The sequence below is a fragment of the Camelus bactrianus genome, chromosome 4 (assembly GCF_048773025.1).
Source record: "Camelus bactrianus isolate YW-2024 breed Bactrian camel chromosome 4, ASM4877302v1, whole genome shotgun sequence".
Taxonomy (NCBI): Eukaryota; Metazoa; Chordata; class Mammalia; order Artiodactyla; family Camelidae; genus Camelus; species Camelus bactrianus.
This window is the reverse complement of record NC_133542.1, coordinates 23353691-23368468: the sequence shown is the minus strand read 5'-3', so window position 1 is coordinate 23368468 and position 14778 is coordinate 23353691. Positions and strand designations below refer to the sequence as shown.

At 37.7% G+C, this 14778-nt stretch overlaps 1 protein-coding gene across 6 annotated transcripts in view; it reads right to left on the bottom strand.

Moving 5' to 3' along the window:
* NFIB (nuclear factor I B) overlaps nt 1-14778 on the bottom strand; it is a 228190-nt gene that overhangs the window by 1613 nt on the left and 211799 nt on the right. For all 6 annotated transcript variants that reach the window (XM_010972696.3, XM_010972697.3, XM_010972698.3 and 3 more), the window contains one exon: nt 1-5024. This exon is cut by the window's left edge and continues 1613 nt beyond it. In XM_010972696.3, coding sequence (XP_010970998.2) covers nt 4895-5024 — 130 coding nt within the window. In that variant the 3' untranslated portion in view covers nt 1-4894. The remainder of the gene's footprint in view (nt 5025-14778) is intronic.

Genomic DNA, 14778 nt, shown 5'->3' with positions numbered 1-14778 from the left:
TCCTTCAGCACGGAGTAGAACATTCAATTTTCAGCTTTTACTATTGAACTTGAATAGCCTGCACATTAAAAAAAAAAAAAAAAGTTTTCTATAGAAACCCAATTTTGTAAAGTCCAGGAAGCATGCAGCTGGTTAATGTGAACAAAAGACCTTGACAGGAACATGTAAACTATATTGAATGTCATGCTTGGGGCCTATCTGCCAGCAATATTGTAGAGTTGTTTCATTAAAAATGAATACTGTACACTGAATATGGGATAACTTTCTGCAGCCTTCATCGTTTCACACAGTACAGAAGAGTCTGAATCTAGGTAAAGAACACATGTCCTGGTGTCACACCGCTGAAGATGTCCCTGTGCAATCTCTTTTGTTGAGTCCTTATGAAGCTACAAGTCACAAATCCGAGATTCTGCTCCCTGAGGACACGTTATGTGAGACATAGCACTGACTTCGTTTTCTGCCTATCCTGAACGCTCTGTGAAACAACCTTAAATACCATCACAAAACAATCACAAAAACTGTCCCTAAAGGCCGTATATACTAATAAAAAGACAGTGGTGCTTCCGACATTCTGAAATGCTCTGAAAACCAACTTTTCCAATACTAAATACAACAAAATAACCTTCATAAAATATAACTTTTCTCCATTTACACTTTTTTAAAGGATTAGTCTCCTATGCTTCTCAAGCACAGGAATCTGTGAAATAACTCCTAACATGGACAGATTTTTTTTTTTTAATACATAACTTAAGAGACTGGAGAGTTTTAACTCAAGTCCAGTCCCCAAACAAGGAATATTCTTGTTTACTTTAAAAATGGAAACAACATATAGTTCCATTATCATTGTTAAAAAGTTAGCTTTACAAACATGGGCATTTTAATTTAAAAAAAAAATTCTTAACAAAACTATACAGTGTACAAATTACTGTCTACAAGGTAGGCGGTTCATTAAGAAGACCTTTCGTTCTTCTTGCTACTTGCAGCTTCACAGATTCATTCACATATTTTTTTTTAAATGGAGCTGCCCACCCGAACATGACCCCATAACTATATTGCTATAATTAAGATTTTTGCCATGTCTTTATGTACAATCTCCTTCACTGCCTTTTTTTTTTCTCCTTAGACAAGCCTCAAACGCTCATGTCACTCCAGAGGAAACACTTCGGAGGCATTGGGAGTGGGGGGCTGCAAAGCAACGCAAGAAGAGCGGACCAGTGCTGCGGAGCCCAGGCGGAGCCGACGCCTGCCCCGACCACTCCCTAGGGTGACTTCACCGTCCTGCCGCTCTGCAGTTCTGGGGAGGGGAGGGGAGGGGCGTGCAAGACCTGCAAGGGGGGGGCCCTCAGTCACAAGATACTTCCTGGTAAAAGAGGAGGAGGCCGAAATGGATTTGAGATTCTATAGAGAGTAGTCGATTTTCTAAGCGTTTTATCCCAAAAGGAGAGGAGGAAATGACACATGATTAAAAAAAAAAAAAAAAAAAAAAAAGCAACACTTGAACTAGGCCTTTGTATTCCAGAGGCGGGCAGGAATACCCACAGTGTGGGACAGACTTAGCTCGAGCTGCTCATTCACTGGTAAAAGGAGAGGGCGCGCTGGCTCTCAAAAAATACTGCGTGTCCTGGGAGGTTGATCTGTTCACCTACAAGACTGGAGATCCATGAAGAGCTTGGCTGAGATGGCCTGTCTTCCACCCCGGCAAGTCATCTCGGAAGTGGACTTACTGTTGAACTTGGCGCTGCTAGGATCCCGCTGTGCTATTCAGCATTTGGGCTAGCCACCTGAATGGGCCGATCAGATACAATTCTCAGGCCACTAAGCATTGTTCTAAAGTATTCATTATTAAATGATACACTGTGAGAACAAGGGACAGTTCATGTTATTAGGGCATGGCCTGGGGTTGGGGGGGGGGGCTCCTCCAGACAGCCCGCCCTGTGTGACTTATTCTAAAAGCTTTTCCTTCTAGGAGTGAGCTCCCTTAACGGGACTGGAGGGCAGTGGGGGAGAGTAAAGTAGAACCAGCCTCCATTCACCCTCTAGCCCTCAGGGGACATGAAATCAAATATATATTTGAGGTACCATCCCTTAAAAAAAAAACCCATCAGCATCTAATGGGCTTAATTCATCCACAGGAAAATTAATTTCTTAAACTTCTGTATTTCCCTTCTGCTCTGGTTCTCAGTTTAAAAAGGGCAGGTAAAATGAAAACTTAACAAGATTTATATTTTTGTTCCTTAAAAAGTGAACTTTGATTTTAATCTCTAAGTCCAAATACATTTAATAATAGCAACCGTCTGTTCAATCTTCTGGATGTTAAAAAAAAAAATTTTTTTTTCCCAAGCGCACTGCCATCCATTTGAAGTAGTGAGTCACAAGTAGATCATATACTATCATTAACGAAATGAAGAAATGGAGAAAAGACGTGGTGGGGAAAGAATATGGGAGCATTGCCCCTAGCAGGATGGCGTAATTTACAGGAGGAAGGATGCTCAGGTGTTAAACCCCCGAAGTTGAAACGTCCGCTAGGAGTACTTTTCAAGGGATATCTCGGCCAAATACGGGACAGGCTCACCCTCCACTGTGGATCCAGAACTTTCAAGAAATACTACCACCACCAACCAAGAAAAAAAAAAAAAAAAAAAAGATAGGAACAGTTTGTTTTAAGCCAAGTCTGCCTCCAGGAGAATTTGTTGTGTTCGCTTGTTCTTACTCTTTGTTGTTACGAAAACCAGAAATGAGTTCAGCTTGCACCCCAGGTGGGAAGTTCGAGCAGGGGAAATTGTGTGAGCTGAAGTTTGTCACAGTAGGCAGGACAGTCACTTTGCAGCCCAGGCCCATCTCAGGGTGCACTGCTTCACAGCTACACTGTAAAGTGTTAAAAATCCTCCCACCCGCCCCAGAATATATATATATGTATATTAAAAAAAATCCCCTGTCCATCTCTCAGTACACAAAAGGACCTCATCACACTGCAAAAATAGCAGTACCCACTTTGGTCAATTAAAACAAACAAACAAAAAAAAAGCATACATTATTTTTTTTTAAATCTGTGTACTTACCTATAATAACCAATACAGCTAAAAGCACTACCTACATAGGCAAAACTTGGTATTGCATAATTCGTATAAATTTGAAACCCCTCCCCCCCCAAATATTAATTGGAAGATGAAAAACATGAAAGGTTAATAGAAAAAACACCAAAATACTGAAAATATTGCTGGTCGATTACAATTTTTAAGCGGCAACTATACACAGCCATGATATGCTTTATAAATGTGAGATAAAGGTATAACTGTCTAAAAAATCCATGATGTCACACATTTTTCTTCGTCTGGAGTACAAAATAGTTTGTCATAAAAATGGTAAAGATTTAAAATGATAATAAATGCAGCAAAACAAGTGTAGTGATGTCACTTTTTTGTTTTTTTGTGGGTTTTTTTTTGTTTTTTGTTTTTTTTTTTTTAGATTTCAAGGCAAGGCACGTAATGTGGACATTGTATCTTCGTGCAAATTAGGATTACTGGAAAGAGTATTTTTAATTCAACTTTTAAGAGACATAGAGGCAAAATGTGTCTGCCCATGCACACTACAGATCTGTCAATACAAGAAATTTGTTGAACAAGGCTAATGTCCGAAAGCACCATGCAAGTAGTCAGCACCCTGATTACATCTGTCTTCTCAAGAGTGCATTTTTTACATCCTACACCCTGGCGTTCCCAGTTTGTAAACTGTAAGCTTTACCCTTGTGACATGGATTTGCCTGCCTCTTTGTCTCTAGAATGCAGATTTTATAGAACCTTTTGCATACCCTATGGGTTCTTGATGCAACCAGTAATTTTAAATAAATAAATTCGACCTCCAAGGAGGCTGCAGCTAAACCATCATAAGTGCTGTGTTTTCATTAATTTTTTTTTTCCTCAAGCACATGATTTGTCTTGATTTAATGCCTTTTTAATGCCCTCAAAACCTGAGGGGAAAATAAATTCGCTGAAAATTATTTTAAATTCTTTTTAATCCCCTCAATTTAGAGTCCAAGGGCTGAAGGACTTATAATCATGATTCCCCTTTAGATATAAATTTATAAATTGCACTTGCCTCTGTTAAGTGTTCCTTTTGTGGGGAAAGTATTATATTACTTTTTACTGTTGCATGCAGAGATAACACTTCACCTACATAGAGGCATTTCTTCCATAGAGCCTTTGTGTTCAAACTGGTTTTTTTTTTTTTTGTCCTTTTCTCTTTTTTTCTTTTTTTTTTTCTTTTTTTCTTTTTTTTTTCTTTTTTTAAAGATTTCAAACTGGGTTACACACTGGAAAAGGCTGGGTTAAGGGCCAAAATTTAATAAATCTGTACTGATAACTAAAGGCTACAGAGATTTTTATATGTATATTTTTTTTTAACTTTTAGAAATCAGAGTGCTTATAAAACGGCTGGCTCATGGCTCTGTCACCCAGCACCTCTGATGCCGCCTCCTAGCCTTCGTTGGTGAGATAACCAGGAATAGTGATTCCATGCGTAAACAACAAGAATACTAAACCAATAAAACTAGCTTATCATGCAAATATTAAGGCATCTAGAAAGTCAGTTAAAATATATTGTCATAGAGACAGAACATCTATTTCCCAGCGGACTTCATGTAACAAAGGCTACTTTGCAGGGGCTGCGATCTACCATCAGTGAAATATCATCGACCCTTTTTCTGTCATTACAGTTTCAACCTTAAGGGAATTAGTGATTGTAAGTGCTGTGATTGCTGGTCTATTATCTTCTTTCTTCAGGTTCTTTCCTTTCTCCCTTTTTTGTTTGTTTTTGTTTTGTTTTGTCCAGTCTTCCTCTTTTCCTTTTTTTTTTTTTTTTTAATTTCTTAAACTATTGTTGTATTTCATTTTTTCCCTCAGTTGCTTGTTTCTGCTTGAAGGAAAGGTTCTCCGATTATGTTCAAACTGTAATTTTGGACATTTGCCGGTAGGATGGGTGTCCTATTTGATACTTGGAAAGGAACCAAGCTAGCCCAGGTACCAGGACTGTTGCCAGGAGAGGGACGGGGGGGAGGAAAGAGAAAAAGAAAAAATACAATGTTAAAGTCAATAATGATATTAGAAATATAAATTCCATATGCATCACATTACTACAACTTTTTTCAAAATTACAGTTTAATATGAGATAAATGCACTAGATTATAAACATTATACGGATATAAACTACATGGTCTATTTCTCTCATAGATTACGATAAGACTAACTGTGAGGCAGAAAAAACTTGAGTAGGATTCATCCATAATTTTTGAACTCTGAGGATACTCTTCCTAAAATATTTGGTCTACTTCGATGTAAATAAAATAAAAATTTTTGCCAAAAAAGAAAAAAACCAAATACCCAGCAGGACCAATATACTTGGCAAGTTATATTCTGATCCTGTTTTACTTTACTTTCACAAGCAACTCAGTGATGTATTTCCATCTTTTACCTGCCTATGGTTGCGTAAAACTGAAAGCTGTAATGAAAGACATTTCTCTTCCCTTACGATAAGAGAAAATACATTTTTCAGGAAGGCCAGTGCATCCTATGTAGTTGGAAGCTGACACCAGAAGCCTGGGTGTCCCCGTCCCTCCCCGTCAGCGGTGTTATCACATCCTAGCTGCTCTGAGTTTGGGAGTTTGGAGAGGTTGAGGGAGGAGGGCTGCATGGAGGAAGCAGAGGAGAGTCCTGCCCCTTGCCAACCAACTCTACTGTCAGCTATGTTGGATTTGAGGCTGTTTAAAACAAAAAAGGTTTGAAAAACAGTTCTCTAGTTGCTACCGGAATCATCTCTCGTTCAACAAGTATCATGTAGAGGAGAGTAACACCAGACCTACGTATCACAAAACAGCCCCGTAACACATAGATCGGGGTGTCCCTAATCAGGTGCATTGTTTGTTTCAACATTCAACTCAGAATGAATGTCAGCTAAGTTAACAGCTGCATAAATACCCATGAACCAAGAAAACTTCAAGCTGACAACTCCATCCCCAGTTGTGTCATGGTCTGGCATGAAGACACAATTTCAGTGTTTTAAAGTTAATTTAGTTTCCTTTTCTTTCCTTTTGGAGCCATGATGTGAGAGGGATGGCACTACCATAGCAGTAGGGATAGTAACTTGAAGGGACAATTCTGCTCCCCACCCCCCCAAAAATAAAGAAAAAGAAAAGGAAAAACAGAAAGAGCTTGGATTAAAAAGAAAAGTATCTGATAGATAACTTTTTTTTTTTAACTCTAGTGATACCTTTAAATAAACAAATCTTATTACTTACACATCTTATTACTACATGTTTCTGAGTTAATATTTTAATAGAAAAGCTGCACAATGACCTTTCATGCTAAAGGAATTTTCAGACTAGGCTTTGAGCTCCACTATAACAAAGTCCATTTCTCTTTGTGTTCTCCGTGTAACACAGTACCTAGCACATGGTAGATGTTCAGTACATTTTTGGATAAAGAAACAAACCAATTACATATTACAAATCACCCCCAACTATATATATTTTAAAAGTGTTGCTCAGAATCACATAATTTCACGAGCACATTGTCCATTGGCCCCCTCGAAAAAGAAAATAGGCATCTCTGAACTTAAAGTCAGAGATGTGTAGCATTAGCAAAAGTCAACTATACAGGAATAATCAAACAATAACTGAAACACAAAAATTCAAACTAAAGAGATGTTATGTTCTGATAAAAACTTAACTCTACGGAATAAAAACAGTTGTTATTGAAACCTTTTCTAAGAGACTTAATTGCTTTCACATATTTCTCTCTTCCCACACACATCTTCAACAATTATTTCTGCACTTTGCACCGCTGATGGGGAAGAATGTGACATGGCGCATCATGAAATATTTTCCCCTCAAATGTGCTTCCACTGTACTTTGGTACACAGCACGGCTACAGCATTACTTCACATCATAATTATTCGTATCTATGCTGATCTTACTGACTGAAAGGTAAGCTCTGTAAAGAAAATGACCTTGTCTTATCAGTCCTTAGAGAGCCTGGCCATGGCTGATGCTAATTATTTCTTAACAGATAAATTACAGAAATGGAACTCAGGTATTTTTAACTTGAAATAGGAAGCACATATGAAAAACAAAAACACTAGAGCCGTATTTGATAATCCTTGACAGTAAAAGACAAAATCCACAATAAGCAAATCACTTTGCAAAATCAGTAAGTCCCAGATTAAACGGGTTCTAGGAAGTCATTTAGAGACTGCATGCTTGAGGAAAATAAAGTGCATGTGAATGCTCAAAAAGAGATGTGACTCCCTAAATGGAGAAGTCTACCTACTAAGGGCAGAAAAGACAGGAATTCGGGGTTTATTTTGTAATAGTTTTCTTACTCAGTTCTTTAGGAGAGACATGTATTGTTATTCTTTTGAAAATCCTCAGTAAAAATAAATCAACGCTGACCAACAGGACTCTTGCTGAAGAATATCTAACACATTGAATTTAGATGTTTATTTAAACCTTTCAAACCTCCCATCTTCCATTATGACCATGTCAAAATTGCAGTGTGCGATGTATTTGTCAATACTGTTTACGAACCTTTGGGGGGAAATAAATTTCAGACATTAACACTATGCAGACTCTATATATGAGTTTTACAAGTCTCTTATTGCCAATCTGAAGGTTAAATTCAGAACTAGAAGGCACAGACTTTTTTTTTTTTTTTTAGAGCCTTTTGGTAGTCCCAGTGGGGAAAAAATATCTGGTAAAACTAATTCAAAGATTATAATAACAACACAAAGAAAAATGTTTAATCAAACAAAATAACCTAGATCCTTTAATTTCAAAAAGACAATGCCCCAAATTGCATCGTTTTGCAGGTGAAAATTTAACAGTGCTTTTTACACATCAACTCTCTCTCTCTGATCACCAGTATGGATAAAATAAACACACATTCATATTTACATACATATACAAGCTCATTATATGTAAAATGTTTAATCATCTTAATTCATAATAGAATGAAAATTATATGGATAATTTTATATTCAATCCAATAATCTGTGCCTCTGTCTATTAAGAGATGAGAGTATAATTGAAAGAGTTCAAAATATTCAAAGTCAAACTAATCTACTTCAGCAGTATATCTTCAAGGATGCATTTACTTGGTTTTCATTACATTTTCCATTACCAAATCACCTTTTTTTAAGGCAAACAGAAGATGAGTATGACTGAACACTGAAAGCACATCTTTTAGAGAATATATATATATCTTAGAGAATATATCAGTTAAAAAAAAAAAAAGAATGCAAGTACCTCGTGAAAAGTGAGGCACAAAAATAAGCCCGAAAGATTTTGACACTATCTTAACACAAAACAGAACTCACTCTAATGACTTCTACTCTTTGAAGTTCCGAGTATGGAATGAGATAATTCATTAAAAACAAAATAAATAAAAGTTAAAATTCTAAAACATATACAATGTCTGATATCACGGGTGATATTTTCTCATGATTCTGATCAAATGTATGATGTGGCTGCCCCCAAAGGGAAGAAGCTAACACATTATTTTGACCATAAGATGCACTAAAGGTAGGTGATGGGATTGCTTTATTTCATCCTGATCAGACTACTTCGGAAGCATTGTGTTTCTTCTAGGCATCACTCTTCAAGAGAAACAAACTCTGTGGCATTTCTTTGGTGAACAGACTCACCAAATCATGTCATCTGAGGAACGGCTAAAGGAAGACAGGGAAGACATGACAGCTGAGTTGGAAAGAAATGGAGACGTCTCCTACGTTGTTCAGGTAGACAGAATTCTTCCAGAAGAACCATGCTGAGGGCCTACCATGAACACAGTACTATCTTGTGCTATGTCACTTAATTTTCTCAATGAACTCTTGAAATTGTCATTATTATCCCCATTTCACAGATGAGAAAGTTGACGCTTAAACTCACCCAAAGTTACCCACCTAGATCTCAGACCCACCTGGTCTCCTTGATTCCCATGGCCAAGTGACTACTACACTGCCTCCCTGGGAAGTTAGGCATTGACATTGGAAAGAACTTTTGAACAGAGTTTTCTGAAGGCAAAATGTATTTGCTGCAGGAGATGGTGAATTTCCCAGGCCACACACAGCTGGGTTATAAACTAGCTAGTGTTGCAGCAGACTTGTGCACAGAATATGTGGTTGGTCCGGGTGATCAAGCAACTCTGAAATTTGATATATCTATCTCCTTTGAAAACAAAGTGACCTTATGGTGAGGATTAAGGAGGAAGAAGATACCCACTTCTTCCTTTTAAAAATGATACACTATTTATATATTTCTTATCCGGGACAAATTGGATAAAACAGCTAATCTTTGCATCCACAAGGAGTAAACAGACTCCATCCCTTTCAGTGAAAGAAAGAGAGAAAAGTCCTCTGGGCAAGTTAACATTTGACGGTTGTGCTTTTTAAAAATTAGGCATTCTGTGACTGTGTCTCAGCCCTTAGCTTCACCTTGGTAACCACCCATGACCAATGGGGTACCAAATAAACATACGTGGAGTCCTAAGTTTAGTAACGAACCAAAGTCAAAGGCTTCCCTTCAATTATTTGTCCTGAAATAAAGCTAATTGGAAAATGGCAAAATTCATTTATTCCTAGCTTGTGTGTAACTGATAATGGGTTAGGCAACCCAGTTGTCAAACATTTTATAAAATGTCAAAGCATCCAGTATCCTAAAATTTTCAGGGTAATAATCATATTGCCTGTTCAGATTTTACATGCTGATTTAATCATACGAGTACGGTCTTTGCTTTAAAGATAGTAAGTACTCTTTCAAGAAGCTTAAAAATATATTATGGGAATGAAGCACCAAGAATTGCATATATTCATATACACCTCAATGGTACCAGTAGCTACATTACTTATAAATAGCAATAAAAATAAGGAATGGCTCAGAAAGCATGGGAAATAAATAAATAAATACCTTAATTTAAAAGGAGGATTTGCCCTTAATTCCTTTACACCTGTTTCAAAATACCCCCAGGAAGGAAAGTTTATTCTCTCTTTGGCTAAACACTCCTAATTTTGTTGCTGTAATATTAACACACAGGTATTAGTATCTCTCCCAAAGCGCACAATAAATAATTTTCCCTATTAATGGCTAAAAATCTGTCTGGAAACACCAATCAAGGCAGGCCAATTAAGTATTAAGTCAGGATCCACACTGTCCTGGATGTGTGTGTGCATTTGGTTTGGCTGCTTGCTTCAGTATAACACACGTGCTGGGGGCTGGGTCTTAACGAAAAAAGGCTCCCTCAGACCAGTGGAAGGAATATATGGGTAGTATTTAAGTACCTATATACTTAGGAGTTATTATATATATTACTATACATAAAGAATAAATCTAAGATTTCATTAATGTATCAGAACAAAGAAAAAGGTACTTATCAAACGTACTAGTTGCTGGCACCTATGCCGTACACATATTTGCCAGGCACTGACCTATGCACTAAGAACCACTTTAAAGATTTCGATCCTCAAAATAAACCTATGAGAAAAGTGCCATTATTATTCTGATTTTACAGACGAGGAAACTGAAGCTGGGAAGCTAAGAGTCTTGCCCAACTCCTGTTGCTGTTAGGTTGTAGAAACCAGGATTTGAGCTCTGGCAGTGTGGTTCTAAAATCTACGTCCCTACTCACTATCATTCACCTCACCTCCCTCTTGTGAAACACACTTAATACTTTTATCATTAAACAAAATTCACATTATCCCTGAATTACATAAGCGAGCCTATGAGTTATGGTCCGTATCATGTAGACACACCAAAATTCCCACAGAAGCATCATTCTGAGTCCACGTTGCAACACGAACAACTATGTCCCATTATCCGACTCATGATTCTCTTCAGCCAAAGGCAGTATTCGCCTTTCTGATGTACGTACAGATGTGGCTGTGCATTAGCACCTTGCTGGCTGCGTTCCACATCAGATGTGAAACGCACAAACTGCCTTATACAGGTCTCGGGCTTCTCCAGTTTATCCCCCCCATTTTTAAGGATCATTATGGCCATCTGAATGATCCTATTTGCATGCAAGATGATTTCTAATGATTATTACTATTTGTAATAATCTGTATTGGAAAGCTCCCTGGCCAGCTCTTACCTGAACTGCAAAGTACTCTTGTGGGTTCCCTGGGAAACACCAAATATCGTAAACTGCAGGTGGCTCGTGGAATTATTCTAACCGAGAGCAATAGCACTTCACAGTTAATGAAAGAGAAATGTATTTGTTTCTTAACTAAGTAGGTAAATAGCCTTCTTTATTGCTACTCCTGGGGGACCAACGATTTTGAAGATAACATATCAAATCGGGAGGCCATCAAAGCTCATTAATTTATATTCAGTTGTTTCAGATGTGTTTTGTTATGGGGCATGCTGGATTGCATGTTCACTTTACCATGTGTGAATTCTAGCATTTTCTAGGTAAAATAATGGCATATGCTCAGTGAAACCTTTTATCCAATGAAGAGCACAGGGCAGTAAGAGCCCTTAGGGATGGGGCCACTCCAGCTTAATATGAAATGTGCTCCTTACAATGACTGTCCTCTTTTAGTAAACAGCTCTTACAAAATCCTAGAAGACCCCTCAGCAAGGCAATCTATATACTTAAAAGTAATAAAACTTATTTCCTTAAAATATTTACTTTAGACGTAAGTAAGAAAAATACTCTTCTCCTAAAGAGGCCAAAAATTTAAAAAAAAACCAACTATGTTCGGTATTTTTCATGTTTTAGAACTAAAAATGGAAGACAGAGAAATATTACGAAGATGACTAACTGTAAATAAATTACAGTAAACACACACGCATATGTATACAGCAATTTATGTAGCTGTGGGAGGTTTTAGCCAATTAAAAAATACAGAATTACCAGGCTCAGAGTAGTGATTGGATCTCCTCCCACAGACTGCACCACAGTGGAGAATCCTACGTGTGGATTTCCATCCTCTTTCTCTGGTCTTACTCCTCTCTCTCCCTGGCTCCTTTTCAGAGCTATTGTTACAAGTGCTACAACTCCTCTTATTAGCATATGTGAGTCTTCAACAGCAGACAAAATTCTCTACAGAAACAGTGCTTCCAAATAGTGCCTTTCACTAGGGAAAATCACCCAAGCCATACTAAATCAAATAGAAACGTAAGTTTTATGCAAAAGCAGAATGCGATTTTTTTCCCAAAAGATTTTCACTTAAAAGCAAAAATCAGGGTTATTTGCACAATTTCACCTCTACAGGAAAGAACTTATTTGCATCAGAACTCCGAAGCATAAAATCACAAACGATTAAGGAACAGAACATGTTTTTTAGGTTACGCCTGCTACTCTGTTCACTTGTGCAAAAAAATCCAAACCAAAAACAGAATAAAACTTCCTTCCCATAAAACGATTAACAAAGGAGAGAATAAATGTAAGTTTCTGCAATTTCTAAATATTCAAAATTGGTGTTCTTCCATTTCTTGAACTTAAATAGGCTCTGCCTATTTCTTCCTTTTGTAATTTGTTATTATGTTTATCATGTTTACTCATTCATATGCTTTGCTATCGAAGTAAACATGACTGAAAATTCACTATATACCCACCAACAGCACTAGCAAACATGAAACTCAAAAAGGTAAGTTATTATACGGTGCATTGGCCGCAGACAGAGCTAATTTCTCAGGGCGGTAATACATATGTAAATACGGCACTTTCCATAAAACATCTTCCAGTAAAGTAGGTGTTTAATATACTTCTTTCATTGCAAAGGGTTAATCAGCAAGGTTTACGTTTGGGAATTTTCTGCATCATGCTCCTCCCTCTCCCGTAGTGCGGCCAAAAATCATCTGACAGGAAACGTAAGATTAAGTTTGTCCTACCTAAGCGAACAAAGAGTGCTCTGAACAGGCCACCGGTTTACTGCAGAGCGGGAACTTTTCTAATCCTGCTGGAATCTGCAGTGCTGCTCAGAAAATATCGCGGAAAAAGTTGTTTTCTCTCCTCTAACATCTTGTCTCTGGGTCATCCCATTTTGGTCATCCTGCTGCTTCTCCCATAAAGGTTAACTTCAAGCTCCAAACATAATCATGTGGAAAATGGACATTATTGATTCCTATGGTCCATTGTTCCCCTATCCTAAGTCCCTGAAGTTCAAGTTCAATCTGGAATTACATCATGTCTGGTTTCTCCTGGTTACCAGACGGCTTGAGACGTGACCACAGCTACAGAAAAAACAAACAGCCTTCTTCACGCTTCGGCTCCCCTATCGATTCAAACGTAAACTTTTTTTCTTTCTCTCAAGTATGCTTCAAGTATAGAGCATGGTTAATTTAGAGATTAAGTTCCAAATTAGATTATCTAATGGCATCTTAATGGATTGCTGACCCATTTCCTGTGGGATGGCAGCATGCAAGTCTGGCTGGAATACAATTAATTTCTTAGGAAGTGTTCTGAAGAGTTTCCTAGATAAAAAAGGAAACGTGCTGTGCAAACCTTTCTTTACAAACGGAGAAAGTTAGGCAAAACTGCAACAAATCCCAACGTGTGGTTCAACAGCCACATTAGAGACTGCATGCGTGTGAACACCGTATCCAGATCATTTTTAAGAACGATCACATTTTAATTTTTGATTGCATAACAGGTGCAAATCATTTTGATGAGGATAGGGTAGCAATTCTTTTAAAGAGAATCTCCAAGCACAAAGAGCAACACTAGTTAGCAGCCCCGTTACCAAATGATGGTCCTGTGCAATTTTGGCTTTTGCTCTTCCCCTCCTTGAACTGGATTCTTCCATTCATCCACCTTATCAGCATTTCTATCGTAGTCCCAGAGTGGTGCTAGGGGCCCAGAATGGTGTAAAAAGTTGAACATTTTGAACACACTTTAGAGCTGACAGCTGAAAAGGAAATTCAGCACTCTGAGAATAAAGCTCCCCCCAGGAACTCCAAGAACAACCCAGCTGTTGTACTGTAGTTATGTGTCAAGATAACAAACTGAAAGCAGGAAATGCTAACCTAGTGAATTCGTAGGGATGGTCTAAGTATAATGTGGAAATACAAGTTAACTCTTAATATTACCCAAAGCCAGGACACATACCGACCTTATCATACAAATGCATATATTTATGTATGTGAGTGCCACACACACACACACCTGCATATACACACACTTACACACATGTACCATATATGCATACATGCACACACAGATACATATATTTACATACAAACATATATTTTGCAACCCAACAGGAAAAGTTATGTTGTTTGAACAGTCATTCTGAAGTCAGTGAGGATGTGTATTTTATCAAAAAACTTTTATGGACAAAGCAACGAAAATGGTACATGATTGAGGAGAGTGTTATGCAAATAGGGTGAGACGGATGAAACGAACGCTATTACTCCTCCCTTTCTGCCCGCCCTCTCCTGACCAACCAGATCCAAATAATCTTTACAGGCTGCTAAATTTCTCCTGGGAAATCAAGCAACTCTCTAGAATTGCAGTAATAAACGACAATTTCTTACAAAAACATGTGTAAAGTAACTACAGAATGAAGTATTCAACTCACAGAAAGGAACTGCTAACACATGTAACATGGAAAATAGCTGATAAAAGCCTCTTCGGTGCCATTCAATTATGGCATCAGCAGAAACACAAAAATCCCTCCAATTATTTCAGTAAAATCTTCATTTATTCATTATTTCAGAGGCTGAGCAAATGGTTTGTGTAAACATATCCTTCAGTAACACGCACGTGTTTATTTTAGCCATCTGAAGGCTGC